General features: G+C 44.5%; 1 protein-coding gene across 4 annotated transcripts in view; it reads right to left on the reverse strand.

Moving 5' to 3' along the window:
• LOC144155709 (uncharacterized) overlaps positions 1–18,484 on the reverse strand; it is a 104,232-nt gene extending 85,748 nt beyond the window's left edge. For 2 of the 4 annotated variants that reach the window (XM_077687322.1, XM_077687321.1), the window contains exons 1-6: positions 18,192–18,482; positions 14,682–14,793; positions 7,161–7,201; positions 7,016–7,081; positions 6,329–6,438; positions 1,708–2,086 (exon numbers count right to left, since the gene is read on the reverse strand). In XM_077687322.1, coding sequence (XP_077543448.1) covers positions 1,708–2,086; positions 6,329–6,438; positions 7,016–7,081; positions 7,161–7,201; positions 14,682–14,793; positions 18,192–18,332 — 849 coding nt within the window. In that variant the 5' untranslated portion in view covers positions 18,333–18,482. Of the gene's footprint in view, positions 1–1,707; positions 2,087–6,328; positions 6,439–7,015; positions 7,082–7,160; positions 7,202–14,681; positions 14,794–18,191 lie in introns of all 4 variants that reach the window. The other 2 variants (XM_077687323.1, XM_077687324.1) reach the window with 2 other exon arrangements.
• Positions 18,485–24,728: the final 6,244 nt, after the last annotated feature.

Here is a 24,728-nt window from a genome sequence, read left to right on the forward strand (position 1 = left end):
ATAGCAAAATGTACCCACTACTGAACGTCGCAACAGGTAACACAGCTGGTAGTCTGAGACTTTCAGGCCAGGCGCTCATAAACTCCAACGCACTGGCCTTTTTTTCGTCACCACATCAACATCCGGGTCTCCATACCTGCCTGCCAAGGTTTTCATTTCCTAGTCAGACTCCTGGAGCTCTAACTAAGCCTCATCATATTTTGAAGGGACAGATACATGCACCCCGTACTTAGCCACCCACCGTGCTAAGGGCGGTATTATATCCCAGCAGAACCATCACAGTGTAGGCTCATCTGCCCCCCCCCGTAGGCAACATGGTCACACAAGATTTCATTCCATGCCATCCCCTGCCACAGTGTGCTGATCTATTGATCCCACGCTTTCAGTGTCGCAACGGTCTTCGTTAACCCAACACAACTGTCTTTAGGACACAGTAAGGCAGTGTTGTCTCATGCCACCACATGCCAACCCTCGCGCGCCAAGTGTTTACCAGCCAGCCAAGCGAGACACCTGGCAACCCGGGTGTCAAGCTGTAAAACCACTGTCAACCATGGCTCTGCGAATGCACACCCCAACCTCATGCTCAATTGGTTCACCTGACTGGCAGGTGGGGCATCTGTACACCCAGTCCCTGGTGCCGATGTTGCCTTCTCTTATGTCTGCCCGCTGTCTCATGTTCAACGCTCGCCCTCAATTATGAACCAACCGAAGACACAACCACCTACAACCAATATAAACCACCAAACTACACTACCATTTTGCCTTGGACTATATAGGACACATTGTTCCTTCAAGGCATACACTCTGCAATGTTTGTACCTTCGGTACTATGTCTACACACTGCTACTACTTTTCGCCCACACACAAACTTCACTTCAACAGCGTATCCCCCCCCCCACCACATTTCTCTTCCTCGTGCACTTCATCCAATGCTCTACGACAGGGTGCAATGTCATAGCCTACAACGTCGTTGCTGTGACATTTGAGTACAAACAACACGCGTCCCGGATAAGAACATCCAAAGAGTGAGTAGAATCCTCAACCCAATCTTCATAGCATCCCACTCAACCCCTTTATAACCAGCATTGAAGGCATCTTTCCAGCATAGATGCTGGTCTCGGAGAAGGTAGGGGCACAAAAAGGTCTTGTGGTATATGTACACTGATTTGATAACCTTAAATCAATCACACAACACCCCAGTTCTCTCTCATTGCAACCCAAACACTGCAATAAATACATATGCCCATAATTACTTTTCATAATAATTAGCATACTTAACAGATCATAAAGAAGACAATTGCATTTCTTGTACAGATGCTTCCTCTTCTAACAAAATGCACACTTGTCAAGGTTATGCAAAGTCTACTAGGCTGCTATTGTAGTCTGTAGTCCCGTAACGAGTGGCCAGCGCCACAAATCTTAAATGAGTGCTTCCCACAGCCCAAACATCTATATCATTCGTCTATCACCCAGCCACTACAGTGACATTCAGTCGAGTGACACCAAAGACAAATAACAAGCCCACAAAAATGAAGCCATTTGGGGTGTGCGTATTCAAATTAGGTGTGGGACCGTACCGATCCCACTCCCAATTTAATACGCCACCACACTTCTTTCTTTTCGTACCCCATGACCCACCTGTGCGTATTTAAAAGAAGAAAACCTAACAAGCCCCCTCCCCCCCTCTTGCAGCAGCAGTGACAGTACCAGTTCCTCGAGCAGGGGGTCGAGCTCCTCCCAGGCGAGCCGCAGCTTGGCGTACTCGGCCACGAGCGCGTCCTCCAGGCGGGGCCCTGCCACCAGCTGGCGCAGCATGCGCAGGCGCGACTCCACCACAAACAGCTGCGCCTGGTACTTGAGGCACTGCAGCAGGTGCTGGGGGTCCCGGCGGCGCAGGCGCGACACCATGGCGCGCACCTCGGCGTCCGATGGCGGCTGTGGCTGCTGCTCGGGCTGGCGCAAGGGGCCGCCCCCAGCCGCGGCCCCTCCCAGGTCCAGGCCCGCCCGCTGGTACTTGCGGTGCAGCGCCTGCTTCACCACCTGCCAGCACAGCAGCTCCTGCTGGTCCGCCTCTGGGTCCAGCGCCCTGCACGCACAGTTTTTTGTCAGGTGGGAGTTTAACGCCCCGAAGCTACACATGGGATATGAGGCACACCGTAGTGGAGGGCTCCAGATTAATGTTGACCACCTGGGGATCTTTAAAGGGACACTGAAGTGATTTGTAAACATTGCGGGATTACTAGCGCAAATTGAAGTCTGGAGTCCATAGGCCATGTTTCCGAGTGCGTTTACGCGAATTTATTTAGTAGAAAAATCAATTCGAAAATGCTGTCCTCCTCTCTGTATCCTCGTCCATTTATTAAGACATCTTCGCGTGACATCAGGAGATGACTTGGCTTGACTGCACTACTGCACGGCTCGCCGACCTTCCGACAGAGTCAGTCGGCCCAGCGTTTATGGTACAGCGTTTAAGTACGCCGGCCGCCAACTGGTCATCACAATTCGTTCACTCAGTTGAAACTAAGCCACGACATTTTTGTGAATGCAAGAATGTGAGTTTCTTTAGTTCGGCAGTTTGTACACTGTATCTAGCTCCAAGTCAAGGTCGCTCCACACAAGCGCTGCACAAGCGCGCATGCGACGCTTCGCTGACTGGTACGCTAGTAGGAAAATCTAAGGCCACTTGAAGGCGGGAGAAGAGTCAGCGAAGTCAATGTAGGTACTAAGGAAATGAAATCAACTGGAACTTTTACCATACAGCGTAAAACTAGGGAGCAGGAAGCACTTTTTTGCGCTGGGTGAACGAGCACAGCGGTCAGCAGCCCGACTACACATCTGCGAACGCTTTTCCGTCTAAGAAATGCAATTGCTAGACGTGAGATATTGCAGAAATTTGGGGGACGCTTAGTGCACGAGCGCTATATAGCAAATAGTCACCTAAGCTGCTTGAAATGCTAAAACTAAATAAAAGTGTAAACTGGTTATACATTGTATACCTCATATTTCCAATGCCGGCAGCGCTGGCCCATGCCGAGTGGTCTGGAGCACTGGGCATGTTGTTTTGCAAGTTGCAAGTTCGAATCCCCGAGGGTACTTTTTATTGTAAGTTGATTTTTTCGTTTTTGGCCGATGTTTTCTATACTGAATTCACCATTTCTGGGCCGTAACGTTCACTGCTCCAGGAACGAGTTCGCAGAACGCACGCAGGCTGACACTGAACCTCTAGCGAGTTCTCGTTGGCGTGCCGTTGCCATAAGCACCGACTGCTTGCGGGCAGTGGGCACAAGCCAGAATCAGCAGACTCTTGGCCTGGTGCAAACACGCTTTTTACGATACAGGCATGAGTGAGGCAAGCTCCAGATATGGGGGAAAAGCGCATGGCATTTGAGTGCCTGCAGTGACGCGGAGGGCGTTCATCCACTGCGTAGGCCTCGGCTAGTGGTTGCTACGATGCCAAGCCGTCCTGGGGGCTTATCTTAGGCATTTTACAGCCGACAACATGGCAGAAGCGCAGTATGACGATTACTGAGATATCGAGAATGCCCATCAGATAATGTCGGATGTCAAGCATGTTGTTTTACACAACCAAAACCGAAACTTGTTTGAATGCTAATCGTGGGCATCTTCTAATCACGGTGCACCTCCTCCCGTTGTCACAGCGTTTAGTTGGTGCAGCCACCGCAGACCGCGCATCGTAGCTTTTCTTCTTTCGAGCTTGATAAAATAATTACCGACTTGTCAACCAAATAAACGATGAAAAATGTGTTAATTTGAGCCAGTCTACACAGTGCAAGCAAAAATGGGAGCTTGACAAATTGACTTCAGTGTCACTTTACCGTGCGCCAAAATTTCAACACACAACACGCTCGTACAGGGGGGTTCCACCTCAGCGAACACGTCACACGTGACCAAAAGCTCCGCTAGCAAACATTGCGACATAAGATGAATCACCACAGGTGGTCAGCTTTGTTTCAGTTTTGATTTAGTCAAAATATTCAACCTTGCAGCACAAGCACAGTGAAAATGTGCTCGCAGGTGAATGCAAAAGCCTACCGTACCTACATACGAGCACATGTATGTGTGTATATGCAACAGCCAGCGGCAAAAGTGACCAGGCTAGCCATCAGGACATGATGGCCACAAATTTTACTGCTGACCGATTTCGTGCATCTATTTTCTACACTTTACTCCAGGCAGCTGCATATTCTTGCACAGGTGACATACAGGGGCAAGGCTTGGTGATAAACTTAGCCTGGACAGTGCCATACCAGGATGGCTTAAAAAAGACATTTTCCCACTGGCTTTCAATCTTTAACTTGAGTATGATTTTGCAAAAAGAGACACAGATGAGAGAAAAATTACACACACATAGCGGAGCTTTGCACAATGTATGTCTGTTCTTTATCTCATCTCTGTCTTTTTTTAATAAAAACGTACTCACAGATTACCAATGTGCCCACAATGCTACCCTCATAACATTTCAATCCTTGTGATGCAAGTAAAAGCCACTGAAAACAGGCTTTCTGGAAGATGGCAACGATCGAGCAAAGTTGGGCTCAGGCTTACTCTGGGCACTTTGTGACGTGCCTTGGATTTCATATAACAAATAGAAGGGAAATAGCAGAAAGAAGTGCCAGCCTACATAATTTATTTCTCGTTAAACCAGTCATCAGTGGCCGTTGTACAAAAGCCAGGAGAGCTATGAAACTCGTGCTTTCAGTTAAAATAAAAAGTTGCCCACCCTTTTTTGTCATTTTAAGGATAGGAAATGAGTGCCTTGGATCAGATGAAACTCGGCTAAAAGATATCATAGCTGTGGACTTTGCCTGGGCAAGTACTGTTAAGAACTGATAACCAGCAGACCATCTGGGTAACAGAGTTGTTCTCGATAGATGGGACTACAATTAAGAAAAATCCATTAACTCAAAGGCTAATTAAATAAGAAAACTCGGGGGAAAAGAATGAATTTAGGCATCACAAGATAAGAGTGGTTGGAAGATTAGTCTACGGCGGAGGCCTTTGTGCTGCAGTGGTCATAAATACGCTGCTGCTGATGATGATGATGATTGATACCGTGCCGCTTCTATAGCAGGTACTGCAAAAGTACTTCGTTCACAGGAACTACATAATGTGTATTCCCTGACGATCAACATTTCTTGAAGCCCTAAAAGTTCTTCACTTTTCTTTTAGGTGCACATACCTTTTTCGCACACTGCTCTGTCTTTTCAAATTTTGGTTGATTAACCTTTTGCACAATTCAACTTATCACACTTTTCTTTCACCTATTTTCCACACGACCAAGTTGGCCATACCCTGCACATCACATCTGTAGTCTATCAGACCATTCTTGTCCAACTTCCCTCCTACGCTACCACTGCCATTCAAAGCACTATTGAAGTAGGCACTAGTAGTTTGTGTGGCTCTAGCTGAAGGCTGCAAGCCTAAAGTGATCAGACACAAAAGTACAGCACCGGGCTGAAAGCACCATGGGGAGCTACAGCATGGTTGCAAGCATCGATTTGCTTTATTACTTCAAGCTTCAACCTCGTTTATCAGCAATAAAAATTTTCCCTGAACTTTTTCGTTTGTCTTGCTTTTGGCATCTGTTGTGATCGGCTGGTCAAAAATGCAAGGTGGTGTTGATGCTTCTTTTTGTCTCTGCTGTTTCTCAACCTGCTTTAGACTTATTCGCGAAACTAGTATATTTGTTTTCTCGGCACAGTAATCTACCAATCTAGACCAACTTATTTTTTCAACTTTTATGTCCTTTTAAAGGGATACTGAAGTGGAAATATGTTATTTTTCTTTAAAATAACTGGTATTCGGTAACTCACTCGACTCCTATCTGGCAGCAAAGCATGTTTTCTACAAAAAAAATCTATAACGGCCAACTATGAGGTTTCCCGCCACATGGGCAAAAATGACATTAGGAATGATGCAATTTTTGGAATGTCGCAAAGCGGCGATTTCTTTGCTAAGTGCACTTCTGCATCAAAGTGATGCAATCCAACAGAAAGTCAAAGACCTCCTATAATACGTATTTTTCAAACTCAGAATTCTGTTTTTCTTTGTAGGAAGCGCCCAATTGCATAAAATGGCACAGGTGAAGTCTCATGTGCTCGGCCCAAAAGCTAATGGGCGGTACCAGCAGTCACGCGATTTCTTGCTTGCTTAATACGCAAAGTTTTGCAATAAAAATTGGGACACTGGAGTTCGTGTGAGAAAGAGCACCTCAGTAGCCCTTTAAGGGATTAAGCTAGAGCATTTGCTGCTTTGCGTATAAAAGCCCACATGCAACATGCTAAATAATAACAGGAAAGCTTCTCACTTCCAGCTGGAATAGCGTTCACAGACGCACAGTGGGGACCCACAATCATCGGCAAAACTGAGCAACTCCTTGGGGAAGGTTCCATCTCGCAATGCAGACGACAGATCAATCTAGAGGGAAAATTAAAGAACAGCTTTAGAATATGACCCACATTTCTGACAGGTTTCAAGAAACTAACCTCCACATTAAAATATCTATTTTACAATAAATTATTTGCAGGCTGCAAAAGCCACTGGTAACCTTTACAACTAGGTAGTTGAGAAGTTCACTAAGATGGTTCAAATAGAAATTCCTAAATTCAGCCAACAGCTTCAAAAAACCACTTAGGGCAGACCAATGCTCAGGTAAATACTTAATAGGGCAAGGGAAAACCTCGGGCAAGTGACTTAGTCATTAGAAAATGAGAAAATATAGATAGCCGAGATCCTGTGGAGCAAATTAAAATGCCCTTTAATTTTTGCCCACGTCTTATTGCCATGTGCGCACAAGGCTTTAAATTTATATACCACATCTCCCGTTTCTGCAAAACAGCCAGACATTTATAACTACCAAACATGAGCAATGGTGCACGGTAGCAAAATATTTTGCTAGCTTAAATATAAAACTGCAAAAAAAAAAAGATGCATCATTAGGGAACTTTTTCTATAGTAAAAACACTCCATCTGTCCTCCGATGTTCTGCACTTACGTCATCACTAAAAATCGCATCCGATGGGCAAAGCATGTCTGGTGGCAGGTTGTCCCACGCAGCCTCCTGAAACACGAAACTCACCATGTGAAATCGATTCCCATACGACACACAGCTATTGCTTGAAGTGGGGAAAACCTCATACCGGTCCAAAAATGTCTCCGGAATTTTTGCCGTGCTCTCCATCTAAACAAAAGAAAAATGCATGAACAATTATTACACATAAAGTAGACCCAATGGCGATGACTATTATAGAAAATTTAAGCAAGCCTTTCAACAATGCTGTGGTAAATTGTCCCGATAAAAGCTGCAACAACAATTTATTAACAAGTAAACAGATGCCGTGGTAAACACACACATGTACCGGGGTGTCAAACAGAAACAAAAAACCTACTCCAAAGGTTATTGTTGCCAAAACTGAACAGAAACTTTAAATCCTCAAAAGCCCACTGGGTAATCCCTAAAAGAAAATTTTCAATCTTGGACACTCCAGTCACTGGATTAAATTAACCCTATGACAGACTTATTTTTGCTATTTGGTAAATGGACCTTTTTCCAGTAGCACTCTGTGCATGTGCTACTCTCGCTACCAGTGACCGATCCGCCATTATTGGGGGGGAAAATGTAAACAAAAGGACGCCATATTGGATTAGCCAGTTGCGAACACCGAGCCAGCTAATGTGCTCCTCCGACCGACAGATAGGCGCTACGGCTGCTATCAAATTTCTCTTCCACCAAAACCATGCGTGGCGCCTGGGACGGCTTCTTCAACTGCACAGGGCAGGCGGAAAAAAAGAGGGTGTGTTATTCTATAATCCCCCAAGTGTAGCTCGGGCGGCCACCGCAAGAGGGCTACACTACTGGAAAAGGTTCATTGTTTATCAAGCCATGGCTTCAAAGTGAACATGTGGTTGAACGTTGCAGGCAACATATGAGCTGCGAAATACACTAGTAGCAGGCTCGTTACACGGCCACAGGTGCGCATGAGGCAGCTCACACTCACAGTATTAAGTACACAGGGTTGCAAAACTCTCATTAGGTCCCGTGTATCAAAAAGCGGCCCTGGTTAGTTCCCCTACCCAGGGGGCAAACAGGGGCAACCAAAATAGCCTACAACTTGTCGAAAGAAAGTTCAAGTAGTACTCAGCTACTCGCATCTGCTTCTCTCTTCATTTGAAAATCAAGATAGACAACAGAGTAAATAATCTAACAATGCTCAATTTTCATACCCTAAACGACACACCATTACGATTGCTTTTCGTTTCTACGAAGGGAGGCTACGAAGGGTCCAGGGAGCAAAGCAGGGCCTGGATTCCAAAGCGGAATTTTGCAGCTGGTATACACCAAAGAACTCTGGCCAACGCTCTCATCCCTTAGGGAAGAGTTTGCCCAAAGGGAAAAGCCATGCCAACTACCAAATTTAGCCATCTAGCCCACCTGCCATTCTGTCTTCATGCACAGTGGCCATCAGGCTGAACGTGCCCCATCCCCTTGTCTTGTATTTTGTGCACAGGTCGCAGAAGAAAATGCTTACGTAGTTGTAGACATACAACTACTGCTGAACAAGTGCAAAGTGTGTGCCCACCTAAAGTAGCAAATAGACACATGGCAAACTATGGCCCTGCAACATTCTGCCAGAATTCTGTGCCCAAGTCTACCCTCTGTGCCCCCCTTTTAAGTGGGCTAAGGTGGAGATTTAAGCTGGAAGTGGGCTTCAATTTGTCTTAAGTGAGTCCTGCTTAGTTCTCATTGATTTCCAAACAATGGCTATTGGAGACAGAGGAAGAGCACAAGGAGTGATGGGACCGATTTACTGATGAAGGAAAATCGACAAAGGCAAGTCTCAGAACCCCCAAAAAATAAAACGTCATTGCCATCAATTTTTACTGGTGCTTCTCTCTTTATGCAAGAAAGCCCTTGAATAAGCATTCTTTCCAAGTGTCAGAAAAAAAAAAATTAGATTCTGTGATCTGGAAGAGGAACAGTAGACTGACCAAGCCACCCGCAGGCCATAAACGATGAGTGCTAGTGCCTAATGTCTCTGTATGATTGCGGTCACATTTTAATGCTTTTACAAATAAAATACACTTCTTAACACTTTCTAATCTCTTTTCTTCTCTCTTTCCTCTCCTCTTCGATATTTAAAGGCACCGTGCAAGCTATGCTGTTGCCAGCGAGTCACAGTACTGTGATTGGCTCCACACAGTAGATACGTCATGCACAGACTACTTTGTTGCTTTATTATGTCAGTTTGTACCAAAGCCAGGGTGTCAGAATGAAACTTTCTTTGTTCCGGTGTCTGTTTCGTTCCCTAAATAAAATTTCCGTTCCGTTTCAGCTCCGAAACGAAAAAAAATGGTGGTTCGTAACGGTTCATGTTTGCGCGCTAAAAATTTTTAATAAAGATGAATAGCATAATTATTTTTTGTAAAAATATTTCTTAAATACTTCAACGGCACACAACAAAATCCGAGGACACTTACACTCCTTATCCTATAGCTTTTGATGACACAGCTGCCCACCCACAGCTTTTGATGGCACAGCTCCCCACCCTCCGTTTGCATCCAGACGAAGGGATGACAGCATGAAAATTGGTGAATATTCGTGGCGTGCATCCACATTCCAAGCGTCACTTTCTAAAAACTATTATAGATAGGAATGCCTTGCCCTACCCTGTTCTTTCCGACCCCAATGAAATATTTTCCGCAGCACTCTGGGAGCACTTGCGTACAAGCGCAGCATGACTTGTAGCTGTTTGCACTGAGTGTGCGGCTGCAATCTGCTGTTTGCGCTGCTAGTCGTGTATGCTGGTGTTCAAACCACACATCGTATTTTTTCTTGTTATTTATGTATCACACCCCCTAAACAGTGGCATAGGGCTAACGTGGGTATTTTATTCAGGCAAATTAATAAATAAATAAATAAATAAATAAATAAAGGACAGAGTATGGAAGCAGGCTGCAAGCCTGCCGAAGCAAGGAGGGTACCACAAGACGAAAGACGATTTTATGCTAGCGAATTGACGGCAAAAGGGTACCACAAGACGAAAGACGATTTTATGCTAGCGAATTGACGGCGATCTCCTACCTCGCTAAATGAAAATTGAAATGAATCCTGAAATATACCTGAAAGTGCCACTCAAACCGAAACGAAATATTTTTGGTTTCGCTCCTGAACGAAATAATAACATCACTGCATTTTTGTTATGACCAGAAATATCGTTTTTTGTTGTTGTTGTTGTTGTTTTTCGTTTCCGGTTTTTGTTTCGTTTTGACACCCTGACCAAAGCTATTGAACACCTCCTCTGCTGCAACCGAGAATGAACTGTCCCATATGGATGATGTATCATCTATGACACAATTTAATGCATAATATAATGCAAAAAGCTGTGTTGAAAGTGAACAGATGAAAAAAAATAGCAGTGGCTTAGTTCAGCTATGCCAGGATATACGTTGCGTGAACTAAGGTTCAGCTGGTTATTCTTAGGTTTCCTGGTTGTCTAGGATTAGCTGATTATCATGCCTACTGCTGCTAAAACGATTTCCAATCCAGTATAATCCAATCCAATCCAATCCAGTCACAACTCGCGCATGCGCAGCACGACTCTCCAGGAGCCACACGAAACAACTATCAAGTGGCTCCGGCGCAGCGTCACACCTGGCTACTGTGCAACAGAGGCGCACAGCTAGGCACGCGCCGGCGCCAGTGCGCCTGCCGCAGTTATGACGTCACTCCTCTGGAATGCGCAGACCGGCAAATGTGCAGACCCAATTCTCTACGGATTTCAATCCAACACAAACCAATTTAATCCAAGCCAAGCCAATACAAGCCAATCCGATCCAAACCAATTCAATGCTCCTTGCGCTTGCGCAGAACGGCCCTTGACGGCACATGCGAAAGTGCTCAACCTGGGCCAGTGTAGCTTACGCTACAAAAATGTCAGCTTATTAAATTCCAAGAAAATAGACAATGTTAAACTTTTGGCTGAACCAACTGGCTGGCTGAAGAAATGTCTTTGCCACATGCTTTATGTTCCCATTAAAGTTTGCTAAAGGACCCTATAGTAACTGATGAGCGTCATAACACCCTCTCTTTCCGCTCCCAGTGTTCACCTAGGGCCAGACAGCTAGGCAACATGTTCTAGAGCGGAAAGACGGTGTAAATAGGATGGGAGCAGTAAAGACCGCTCCTCCTCATGCCTAGGTTGTGTTGCCTTCAGATTGTGGGGTAAAGTGTGAGGGTAGAGTGTAAAGTGTAAGAGGAGTACAAACTAATTTTCATGAAGTCGACGCCCTTCTACACTTAAAGGCCAATTGCACTGAATATTTCGACCTCTTGAAAACCCCAATTTCCACATACTGTGCCTAAAAAGACAGTAAGATACAAAATATCACAGCTGAAATATGTGAATCCACAGCACAAATAACCAGCAAAAATCAGCAATTTCGAAACTGAAATTGAGCAGAGCGCGGCCATTACAACCAGGCTCAAGTGATGCTGCAACCGGCTGAAGCAAACCTGCACGCAACGCTTCGTGCGCACAGCCACCCAGAAGCACACCCAGCGGAGGTCAACCGGTTCTCCTGGCTGGCCGGCGGATCGAGCAGGCCGGCTGGAATGTCACTTCCGTTTCATAACGGTTTGCGCAATCCGCCGGCAGGCGCAGCTTCGTGTCCTACGGAGCTATTTGATACAATTCTAACTGATTAACAAGGCATTAAACAGGGCTACCAGACATATCCCAGTTGGTTTGGTGGCATGTACTGTAACATCAAAATGACTTTGGCCGATGTGAAATTTCAGTGCAGTTGGCCTTTAAGTTTCACAATTTCTTCTCAATGATCACAAGCTTGAGAGTTAAAACTGGGCCTAGTTTTTCCATCTCACCACGGAACAAATCTGAGATAGAGATTACAGATGACAAAGGATTGAAACAGTCACCAGTCTAAGCATACTGGCTATAACATTCACATGGCACAGATTAAAATGACAGCCCACCCAGCATGATAGATATCCCCTTCAGTTGGAAAATGAAAGAGTGCATGGAACCTTTGCACACAACCATTATGCGTTTCAGTATTTGTTTCCCTTGTGCACACAGACACACCTTCTTACTTAGACAACATATTTAAAGAGAGAGATTGCGAAGTTAGGTGCATTCAATATTTTCTGCATGCTTACATGTCATGTTGGCCACCATGACATGTAATCAAAATGGCAGTAAACGTTATACAGATTCAAGAACTTTTTCAATACTGACATTGTGCACTGCTTCCAGAAGAAACGATGCCTGTTTTGTATGCCTTCTATTGCTGTTCTTCTCTTTGAAAGCCCACGACGTTAACTCAAGCAAAAACATATCAAAATGTAAACCTGTTCGGCACAGAAACGATGATTCGAACTGGTGTCCACACACCACTCGCACCACTGAACGGCTGACAGCACCAATAAAAACACAAACTGTGAATTGCAATTTGTGAAGAGGGTGAAGCTATGAAAAGGGATCATGAAAGCTGAACGGCTGCCTGCAAGTGGTCCAGCGTTGAGTACTGCATGGCTTTTGATGCCTGGCCCAGCCTAAGCGCAGCTCAGGCCCAGCCAGCTGTGTGCAAATTGTTTGGTTTCTTTTGGCGAGCTCAAGTTCCACTACTATACGCAATGCAATAAATAAGAGTATAATTTGTACCAGCAATTTGATACCAACCATAGGCATGAGCACAGGGAGAGGGGAGCAGCCTCCCCCCTTAATCATCTTAGGGGGGGGGCGCCAAATTTGCCCCATACCTAGCCGATGTTACACATGAAAGTAAAAACTTCTGCTCAGAAATATTTTGTATGTGTTAGAATTCCATCGCATCAAAATAAAAATTTGATAACTATCACTTGTCTTTGCACTGCGTTCGGACCTCTAGGCCTTCGTGGGAAGAGGTCGGGAGTTGCTGGAGGGGGGGGGCGCTGCGGTAAGACTTTGCCCCCTCTAATCAAGAGCCCTGCGCATGCCTATGATACAAACACATCACTTTTCAATGATATCAGTGGTGCCACTTTGAATTTTAGCATTATTGCATGCCCATATCCATCGGGGTGGGCGATTCAATATCCTCTGGAAACATATGACATGGTTGCTTATCATGGTTGCCTACTCTTACCTACGGAAACTAAGGCGGCTAGACAGTTTGAAGCCCACGCCAAACCTATAGGTATCATTACTTCTGATATGTGTAATTTCTTCAGTTTCTTTTCAATAAAACTTTCAAAACCTGGCACTCAATCCTCAAGACAACGGCAAACTCGCTTTGGTTAACTGGACAAAGGTTAACCGGCCATTAGGGCCCTAAGAGAGCCACAAAGCTACTTCAAAAAGACAATGGTCTGTACTTTTTGTAGTCACAAGAACACTAACATTTTCATCTCAATCGAGTCTAAATCTCCACATGGAAGAATGCATTGTAGCAGTTGTTCCTGGTGACTCTAATAAACCTAACTTCAATATGAAATGGTTAAGACAGAAAAGGTAAGCACTTGGAAAGGAAAAAACAAGAAATTATGTTTCTCAAGAGGGTAAACTTTGTGCACAGTGCCAGCAAAAATTATTTAGAAAACAGCTACACTTCCTGGTACTGGGTATCTCGTAACAGCTGTGTCTACCCACTGAAATAAGAACAATGCACACCTTGCGAGGTTTCTTTTGATGATGCGGTAGCTGTCACTGAAAGGGCAGGCTCAAATTTTTATCAACGATAGCAGAAGCGGGGGCAGAAAGTGACACATAGCTGCCTCGTTAGGGGGACTCACGGGTCTTTGGCGAAATGTTTAATATCTGAGCTATGTATGTATCTATCTATGATGTATGTTACAGAGTGCTGATTCGTGCGAAATAAGTTTAGAATAAATTTATAATAAACAAAAAGTTAAATATATGCAATGCTTTCTCGCAAAAGTTTAGTCAAATTTTTAGAAAAAAACTGAATAAATGATCATTTTTGTGCAGCCACAATCTAGAGAAAACAATCTAGAGAGAACCATTTGCTCTATATAAAAATGTATTTAATATTTGTGATCAGCCCGCTGCAATACATCTGCCAATTTTCATGAATATATCGAATGTTTTTTTTTGTTTTGTTTTTGTTCCCATGTTGCTCTTGGCTTACACCTTGCGGTGAAAGGGTTTGGGAAGAGAAGGGAGTTAGAGGACAGAGTGGGGAAGGGTGAGGCCCAGGGACAATGGCTCAGTCGGTCAGGATGGCAAATGAAGACGGCAATTTTTTTTAAGATGCATTCTTCTTTAAATTCAAAGACCAGTGAGCCCTCTTAACCCAAGCTTACTTTAATCCAGTTATTTGTATTGCCCACATGGTCCGTGCAAACTTTTTTCCTTAATTAATCATTCCCTAATTTGAACTTCATCTAATTTAAACATTCTTTCAGGCCACCTTGAGTTCAAATTTTGTGATTTTACTGTATCAGAATATTCAACCACACCCCGCTCTGCAATCTGCCACTGCGATCCTTGCTGGTAAGGCTGCAACCACACAAGTATTTGAGAACAATGCACAGGCAGCCAACATGCAGCAAGTGTGGTGTGCATGATTAACTTTACAAATACATCCTTGTATTTACTCTCACCCAATACCACCTGGAAGAGTCTTTCTGTGCCCCAACCAACCTGTAGTAGGGGCTGTGTTGTGCGTTCTTGAGCAGAGAATGCAGGGTCTCAGGTTTTCTTTTGGTCCACATACTGGTGACGTTGACACACTTGCGTCACGTACCGAGGTCTCCTGCAAACAAATACCGTGCTTATGTAAATCTCTGCTTGCAGCTCACATTATACGGGATTAGCAGGGAAGTAGCTACAAACTGCATATTCTTTACTGCATTTCGCTCCCCTGACGACACAGCCATGCCAGCCTTTTATTTCATTTGTTTAAAATTTGAGATTTTTTCAATATCGGCTTTCCACAATAAGTTTAGTAGGACTCCATGCATTAATTTTATCCTTGAAAGCTCACTACCTGAGGCAAATAACGTGCAACGTCACAGCCACTAGTTACTGCTTTGGTGCTAACCTTCCGCAGCCTATTTATAGCCATTTGCCCTTTACTGCAGCTGCCTGCTATTATGGCCTAGTGAATGAAGGGTACAGTGAACATGTTTCAATGTGTTTCATTGTGTGTGCCTGAGCCCAGCAGCCTCAAGTGCAGCTTACTGTTAAAGAGGGGGTTTTTTTTTTTTCCTCTCTCTCTCTCTCCCTCTCCCCAGAGCAATCAAGTAGAGTACTTGAAATGGCTTGACTAAAACCAGTGACCGAAATCATAAAGTTAATTGCCAAATCTTGCCAAACAAATTACAATGCTGACTCCGTATAAGGCCCTGCTGCGTGCTCTGCCACAACTGACCCAAACAACCTGCACTAGTCGACCACAAAAAATATTGACAAACAGCGAAGTCAGGCGTAACTTTGAAATCAAATGGAATCTGCACGATGGATGGCACTGCACAATCAGGAACAGCATGGCATGCTTACACTGCGTAATGCCACAGGGCCAACCACAGTTTTGAGCCACCAAGACAAAACTAAAAATAACAAGGCAAAGCTTTATGTGCTATTACTGACTGCACAAAAAATACTTGACTTGAAACACAATGATTTGAATACACGTACGAAGACAATGCAACGTCAGCAATTTCACTAGTAATCATTACGACTAACAAGTACTCAAGCACTGTTTCACACACAGCAAACAGCGCTAGAGAAATTAGGTGTAACAGTAACCACCACCACAAGAATTGCAGTGATCTTGGCTATTGCATCTCCATGGCCCACAACAATGCAATTTCTGTCACAGAAGCAGCCAAGGTTGCTCATGGAGCACAAAGCTGTGACAGGTTCAATTCTAATTAAAAACTCAAGATACATTGCAATGTTTGTGCGTTTATAGTGAATAAAACCAAAATTAGCTTCTTTCAGATTGCAAGGTTTGCAGTCTCCAGTACCCAAGGACATCGTCCTTAAATATATGACCTGGCTTTTCTGCAAAACAAGCTGACTACCGCAATATTGTGACCCCGTGACTGACAAGCTGAAACCATGTCAATGTGGCTCTGCAACAGTGCAACTGTTGCAGCTGCCACAATCACACCGAAATCATGGCCACAAGTGACCGAAATTGCACTGTTGTGCCGCAAGAATATGGAAACAGAACTATGGAAACAAAGATGCAAAGAAAATTTGAGAAGAAAAAAAAAAGTACATTCACATCAAATTTGGGTTCAATTTACCGAAGCAAACAACAAGCATATCATACTGGAGGCCTTGGAATAATTTATAACAGCCAGAATTTGTTAACCTGCGGTGAACACACTTCAGCAAAAAAATACGGACCAATTTACTCAACCCTTAATTTCACATTAAAATACGATGAACTTTCCTGCTGACGAGTAGCATCTGCAAACACAACCCCCTGCCACAAGCTTTTGGAGTCTCTCAACTTCTCGGGAAAATGCATTCTGCCTAATCGTAGAGCTGTGCAAGCGACATAAAGGTCTTAGACTCAGCACTTAAAACTCTGCCTTACAATGAACACCCCTTATGGGCCACTGCCAACTGCAGACAGTAAATTTAGCACTCGAGTGCATGCACATGCTCGTACAATGCAAGAATGCGAAACCAAGAACAAAATGCAGGAACTCAATGCAAACCCTGCTAAAATTGACACTTGTTCAGCTTATGCACAATCACAGCTTTACAATCACTGAGGTAGCCTTGTGTTATTATGCTAAATATCAACAGTAAAACAGGATTGCATCAATATATACTTTCAAAAATGAAAAGGAAAAAAAGCAGCTCTGAGCACTTTTGTGCAGGCTCCCCAACAGCTAAGGGTATTCCCAGTTTTGAGTTACCTGATTGCACCTTTACTTGACCGTTAAGGTATTGTTAAATATAGCTCTACATCGTTCAAACATTGACTTCTGTGTTGTACCAGGTTAGACACACAAAAAGGCAACACTATCCCATAAAGAGCCTCTCTCAAGCTGTACTGTTTTTTTTTTTGTTTTTTTTAAGTAGCGAACCTGTTTCACAGCCTCTCAAGAATAACAGAGAAATCCTCTTTCCTCCGCGGAGACAGTTTATTGGGTGCGCCGATCGGTATCATAACTTCAAACACAACACACGAAACAGGTACAAAGGCAACAAGGACATCTAATAACGCGGAATACCTGCGATTCCACAATATTTCACCCAAGCCACTCGGCGATACAAAGGTAAAATTATACAAAGGAAGCCTTAAGCAAGCAATCAAAACATGGTCAGCTTTTTACGACCAAGCATGTAACAGGCACGCATTACAAGCAGATATGCCCGCTAGTTCGCTTACAATATGTTAGGAGTCTACAGGCATGGCACAAATGTCGTAACCGAGTAGAATAAGACAGTTCCCATGCAGGATCCGTGCGGTTTATACCTAACGCAGTAGTGTTTTTTGCTTCCAAGAGAACGTTAGTGCTTTAAAGTAACAGGATCGCGAGATTTCCAGTAGCGGGTTCCTGATGCGAGTTGCATGCTAAACCAGCAGCGCACACAGACCTCTCTACTGTGGTCTAGACGAGCGATAGAGGCAAATTTATTGTGCAAATTATTCCCAACTCTAGCAAAGCTCCGGCGCAGTGGGCGTGACATGTGCACAGACTACCATCATATGGCCCGGGAGAGCTCACCGGGTTGTATAATCAAAGCAGACTTACAAAGATCAAGAGTAGGAAACCGTTACTGTTTGCACGACCTAGGCAAAGTTGATCAACCAAAGGATCAAACACAACCTGCCCTGCACGGTTCACGCGGCATACCGGAAACGTGTGTGCCTTTGAAATCGCGCTCATCGGATGGAGATGACTCCTACGACGAGCATCGCAAACACGCAAGTTTAAAAACTAACCTGCGTTGTACCCGCAGCCTGTGCTTTAGCTACAAGCTTTAAAAACACACCCGAAGGTCCGCAATTAAAGGATCCATGCGCCCTCTTTCCCCACCCTGAAACGTATTTCTCGCAATTCATACGATTCAAAAACCGATCGCCGAGAAGCGCAGGCAACTTGTCGATGTGACCGCTAGCCGGGTTACACGACAAAATGACGATCAACAGAAGGTAATAGCCAGATGGAGGGAATTCTGTACCTTTGCGTTTTGGCCAATACAAGGATTAACACTGCCAACTCCTGAAGACATGCCTACGCCTTCGAGCTGCTCTTTTCCTGAAGAAGGTGCCACCCTCTTGTTCTTTCGTCGCTTGGTTTTCTTCGTTTCTGCAGGGCTCATCCTTGCAAGCGGTCTCGACGCTCAAGCGCGGCAGAAACAATTTCTCGGGGGCTTATTTACACGCAAAACGTAAATACTTGTATCAGACGGTGACTACCAACATGGCGTAAGGTTCTTATCCCAGAATGCCATCCCAAAGCACGGGTGGTACGGGTGTAATGATGATGATGATGATGAACGCGCCAGGCGCTGAGGCCGTGAGGTATGTTTAGTGCCTCCTTTCCCAAACATCGGCTGCGCGGCCGGACGAGCTCTGTGCTCCCTGCCATTTCTCTTTCCTAACGTTGAATTCCGTACAGTGGCGCTGCCACAAAGCTGGAGTTCGCATTCAAGCTCTCTCAGAGGGTGAAATGCAGACCAAAGGCGAAATAAAAAAATACATGTCAGCACCGAAATAACTTCACGCAAACAAGGTGGCGTTTCCCCACACCCCGATACAACGAGAAAGGCTTTCCTTCAGTTATCATCGATCGTCATATGTTCCGCCGGCTCCAAAACGTCTCCAAACTATCACCAGAGTCCTTTGCTATCACTCCCAGTCCGCGTTCTTCTGAAACGCGATGAGCTGCTCTAGCTCCGTTGGCTCCGTCACTACCTCTATGACTACCTTTACTCTTTCTCCCACCTTCGCAAGCGTGAACCCCCCCCCTCACCCCCCCCCCCCCCCCTTTCGACCACAAACACACAGACAACATATTGAAGAACTCTAACGGTCGGTTACACGCTATCCAGCGCGGGAATTTTGCGCGCAAGGTGCAATGTTACCACCAAAAAACAGGTTGTAAAGCACATATATACATATGCGCTACAAAGTATTTTCACAACATCGAGAATCAGAATTAATATGAATGATATTCGTGATATCTTGATTCATATTGTTTACTGCACATCACAAAGTCAACAATTCACGGAAAACGATTCCGCGCCTCTTTAGTGCAACCCCTTCTAACGGAGGCACCCGCAAGTGGGACTCAGTGGCTGTCGTTAGGTAAAACGTCCAACTGGTTTTTAACTGGTTTCATCTTGCCCCATTTGTGGGACAGGTGGTTTAAACTGTAGTGAACTAAAATACTGTAGTTTAAACTACAGTATTCTAGTTCACTACAGTTTAGCACCAGTTTAATTAAACTGGTGCTAATCCCAGTTACTGGGTAATTGTTTCAACTAACCCAACTACCAATTTCATCAAAACAGTTACTGGGTAACCTCAACTGGCGTCAAGAGCCTAATCTGCTACTGGTTACGTCTCAGTTATTTGGTAACTGGTTTCACCCAGCTGGTTCCAGTTGCAGGACATCTGGTTTGAAATGGTCCCAGATGCCAGGTTATAAGTTTAAGCCATACGTGCCATACATGTGCTACTGGTTTGTCTCGCTTTTTTAACATGCGAATTCTTCTAGCAATAAAAAAAAGTGAACACAATTTTTGGGCTCCTAATTCCTTCTCCAGCATACTAAAGCGACCGCTTTGACTGATAGTGCCTAGGCACTATATTACAAGGGCAGACAGCTCCAGTTGAAGGTTATTCAACCGGAGCAGCGTTTGCAAGCTTTAAAAGTTGGCTGGGAATCGATAATCCTCACCGAAAAGGACTGTTTAATCGCCAATTTGAATTTCAATTTGCATTTACGGAGACGCGAATTTAAACTGCGACCTCGAAAGCAGAAAGAAATGTGCACCAAACGTACGCCGCATGCAGTTAAAATAATTTGTAGGTAATTGAGAGATATTATGAAATACTTAGTTCTATTCTGATCTCCAGTGAATATTGCTTGTGACTAGGATAATTTTATCGTGTTTCCTTACTTGTCTAGTAATCGCAAGAAAGACGAAAACTCGCGGTGCTAAAAAAATTTCGTAATAGCCGATTTGATGAAGCCGCTAGCAACAATGTTCTACACAAGTTTTGTTTTTGTTTTTTAAGCCAAGTCAAGCCAACTGGATATTTGAAATGGTGGTGTTGCACAGTTGCTGTTCATTCGCGGTTGTTGCTCTATATGTGAAGTGCTCCGACAAAAAAGACAGCGAATGTATTGATACCTTAAGCAAGTGAACGAACCGCATGCACAGTAACCTGTTATTAATGGGGTGACCACATCGCGTAGTCAACAAGTAAGGTCGGCCCTGGCTTGACTGTGCTCTAGAGGTTCTAGAGTGTTTTTCAGCTATATGTTTGCGTACAGTAGAGTCACAACAACTACTTATCCTTATGCGTTGATCATGCACCGAAGGGTGCATGCGCATCCGTCCCGTCCTTCTTCGTGCTCGTGTTGTGTATTTTTTTAGCGCCTTTTTCAAGTAAAGGGGCGTCATATTCACACAATGCTGTGCCGATATCCCTAGGTTTTCGGCTTTTGAGACCACGAAAATAGGCTCGGGAACCTATGTAACCGAGAACCATAGGTAACAAGTAAAATATTATCTTGTTGCAGACACACTCGCAAGGCTTATCAGTGCCTTAGAAACAACATGCCAGGGCCTGTTTGCAAACTGTGCAGTGCCCGAGTTTATCAGTGTGGTGAAATGCTTTACTGAATTACCACGCTTGCTGCTTATAAAGCAACTAGCATGGCCGTGTTTGCACAAGTTCATCCGTGAGTGATTCTGATAACTTTAGAAAGAAATATTTACTCGGCATGTTATTTTACTGTGACATCTACTAGCATACTGTCGCAGGACAGGGGAAGCTTTTGTAAAAAGCTCACAACCTCAAATGGCTTTTGTAGCGGACCCGCCGCGGTGGTTCAGTGGCCAAGGCGTTGCGCTGCTAAGCACGAGGTCGCGGGTTCGATTCCCGGCCGCGGCGGCCGCTTTTCTGATGGCGGCGAAAAGCGAAAACGCCCTTGTGTTTCGAGATTTCGGCGCACGTTAAAGATCCCCAGGTGGTCAAAATTAATCCGGAGCCCTACAGTACGGCGCGCCTCATCGCCTGCGTTGCGTCGGCGCGCACATCATTCGTTTCAAAACTGCGACGAGAAATATTCTATTCTAATAATTACAGCAACACTTAGCAGTGTCATTAAGTTGCCTCTGCGGTCAAACGCGGTATTCTATATTTCGAAAACATTTCCTAGACAGTTTGCCGAACGCCAGTCTGTCGAACCATCTATTCTGTTTTATCAAAGTTCAGGGTGATTTCACATAAGATCAAACAAAGGTTGACCTCTTCAATTTGCTGAGATATTTTTATACTGTTCCCTGATTAATGTAATGTCCGGATTCGCCAATATTTTCCCCGAAAAAAAATTATCTAACTAAAAAATATTGGAAGTCAACGAGGGGGACCCCCGCGCCGCTACCTGCCCCTGCGCCTCAGCCAATTTCATCGACGTCTATCTACGAAGATAATTATCAGGGGCAATAGGTATTGTTATGCTTAATTTATGCCAATAACTCCCCTTGCATCGGTATTTGACATCCCGCTCAAATAACCATCTACTACCTGCTTTAAACAGCGCAGCTTGGACGAAGCGAAGACGACGACACGGGCGCTGACCCAGCGCCCGTTCTGTGTACGCTTCATCCGCTTGGAAGTTGCGCTGTTGAAGTAGAAATGAATTCGTTCCAACTCACCCAGCTTACCATCCTCTTAAGTCTATGCCTGGTGCAGTGTACATTTCTCTGAAAAGGAAATTTGTGCTTTAAAATATGTATTTTTTGTAATAATATATCAAACCTTGCTCATAGGCTAATTTTTTTCAAACTTTGCGGGTAAATATTAATAAAAGTACCGAAGTTACAACCTTTAAATTTTAGCCAAGGCTGCTCCTTGCACGTCTGAACAAGTGGTCCAAATATAATTATATGAATATGGTTAAGAAGCGACGGGTACACAAGTCCGGAGAAAAAGGCGGGAAACCCCAATTTTAGACGCCTATAATAAAAGAAACGCCTCTTCGATTTTTCGGAAATACTCCCCAGATGTTTGCCACTAGGTTTAGTTGCATTATCATCACAAACATGTTGCATCATTTTGTTACTGAAGCGCGTACCGCGTGCGAGAGGAGCACCATCGGCCAGGCCCTCCACGAAGTATTGTAGTGATAGCGACTTCCTTCAGATTTGCGTAAATTTTGAATTTTTTTTTACAAAAGGCAAGTCATCCCTCCACGGGTAAAATAATTGAGAAAGCAATAGAAAAAAATTGCATATTCAATCTTAACGCTGGCAGCACAACTAACAATCTGCGCATAATTCAGTGTATAGTTTAAGGAGGAAACAGCATAACTCTCAGGTTCATCCTCATATTTAAAAAAAAACACCCGCCTACAATTTTTGTGAAACTCTCCCAAGATGTCGGCCGCTAGATGTACCTTTATTAGAAATAAAAACACCTTGCATCGTATCGACCATAGCGGAGAGCGCACCTTTACTAAACAGGCAGCACCGCAGGAACTTTTGCTCATAACTGCGTACATTTAAATGTACGTAGTTATAAACAAAAGGGAATGATGTTCTACATGTCTCGTTTTTTTCTTAAAGCGCTGACACTCGTTATCATGATACATTATTTTGAGGTTCCGAGCTAATTTATATTGCCAGCACACTGCTAACCTAAACACGCGACATTCCATCCAAAATCAAATATTTCACAACACGAAAAGTTGCATGGTAACTTGTGCTTGCCTCTACTCACTCGCTTCCTTGCGCGCACGTGAGAGGCGCAGGGTAACTGCGGCGCGCGAACACTTCACAAACGGCGAGCTGGAGTTCTCAACGCAGCCAGACGAAACGTCATCTCGGTTGCGCGTGACGCAAGAAAATTCTTGCGAAGAAACGCGTCAAGACACGGCCAATTCGGGAAGCAATTGTCATGTACAAGCAAAACTATCTTTACTACACCAAGTTTAATATGTTTTGCTCTTAGAAACCCAGATTAGGAAAATGTAATTCCCAGCAAGAAATGTGCGCCTGCGCGTACTGTGCCAGCGGCCACGCCGTCGCCGTGGGATACACCAGGAACTCGAGGATAGCTGCCAGTGAATTTCACTGTGCATTAATTTTCAGCGCGCCGTCAGATCAATGCTTTTGGTTGAATGAGACAGTAAGTGCACAAAAGTCTCCCATGGTTGAAAGACTGGATATTCCTGAAGTCACCAGCGGGGAGCCGTCGCGAACCACCGTGAAGCATAAGCGGCAGCAGCAGGGCCCCAGTTACCATCAACAGCGCGAGGCCCCCCCTGCATCAGGGGGCCTACGAAGCTGCCGACGCCCCTTGCTCGTCATCGAGCAAGAACTGCCGGCCAACCCGACCACCGACGAGTCGGTGTAGCCGACACGTGGGCTCACCCAAAAATCCGCAGTTTTTGCAGTAATGATGATATTACAGCACACGATAATAATATTTTGATAATATAGCAACAATTATAACTATAATCAATAGCGTATACTTGAGCGCTCAGGGACAGCCGATAAGTCTTTGTGGTTGCCCGAAAAATAGTAATTGCAAACGTTCTTATCTCCCTATCTCCCTTTATTAGTATTACTTCAATTGGCAAAAAAAGTACAGAGCAGACAACATTCGTGAACATGTCTGCAAAAACTAAGCAAGAATGCGTGTATCCACTGCTTCTGTCTGTAAAACTTAAAGGATCAGGGGAAGAATTATATAAACTGCACCAATTCACGCTCGCACACATAGAAACTAATCAGACAAGTATAATCAAGCGGTTCACTTTCAAAACTGGCCCTGAGGCGACATGTAAAATTGAACTAATTTTCGTATGCTGCTTCCAATCACTGGAGCTGGATTGGTATTATTAGCACACATGGCAATGCTGTTCAATTATTGGTTGAGTCAATGCGAAACAATTGCAGTGAAGCCGTAATTGACTCTATATGAGTACGAAAACGTCAGTGCATGGGGGAAGAAATGTAGCTCACACCTCCAGGGAGGCCATGGGAACCGCCGCGCGTTGCTGGCACCACGGAGTGGAATGGCCCGCATACAGTACATAATACCGCGGACTATTCTTTTGCAGGATCCAAGACAATCAAAGAGCTGGACGTCGCTTGATTTACACACACGCGGGAGTGCAAAATACAAGGCATTTCTTGCGCGACCCTTAAAGGCTCATTCATCGATCTTTAGGGATGTGCGGCTTTAATCCAAATTCGTTCAATCACACGCCGACATTGCCAAGCCTAATGTTTTGGGCATTACTACTGCACAGTCTTCATTTTGGAGGCATCTAATGATTCTGTGATGCTACCAGTGAGCAGCAAACACGCGGCCGGCGTATTCCTAAACTTTGCATGGGGTGGAATAAAACAAAAGTGCACTTACGCGGCACGTGAAGTCCGTGAAGTAGGCCCACGAAACACTTAAGAATCAGACGCTCAAATGACAGAAAACGCTTGGAACTGCAAAGGTGATAAAATATTAGCCCAAGTGCA

The sequence above is a fragment of the Haemaphysalis longicornis genome, unplaced genomic scaffold, assembly GCF_048455015.1.
Source record: "Haemaphysalis longicornis isolate Haplotype H1 unplaced genomic scaffold, Haemaphysalis longicornis Haplotype H1 scaffold_1, whole genome shotgun sequence".
In the NCBI taxonomy this organism is placed as follows: Eukaryota; Metazoa; Arthropoda; class Arachnida; order Ixodida; family Ixodidae; genus Haemaphysalis; species Haemaphysalis longicornis.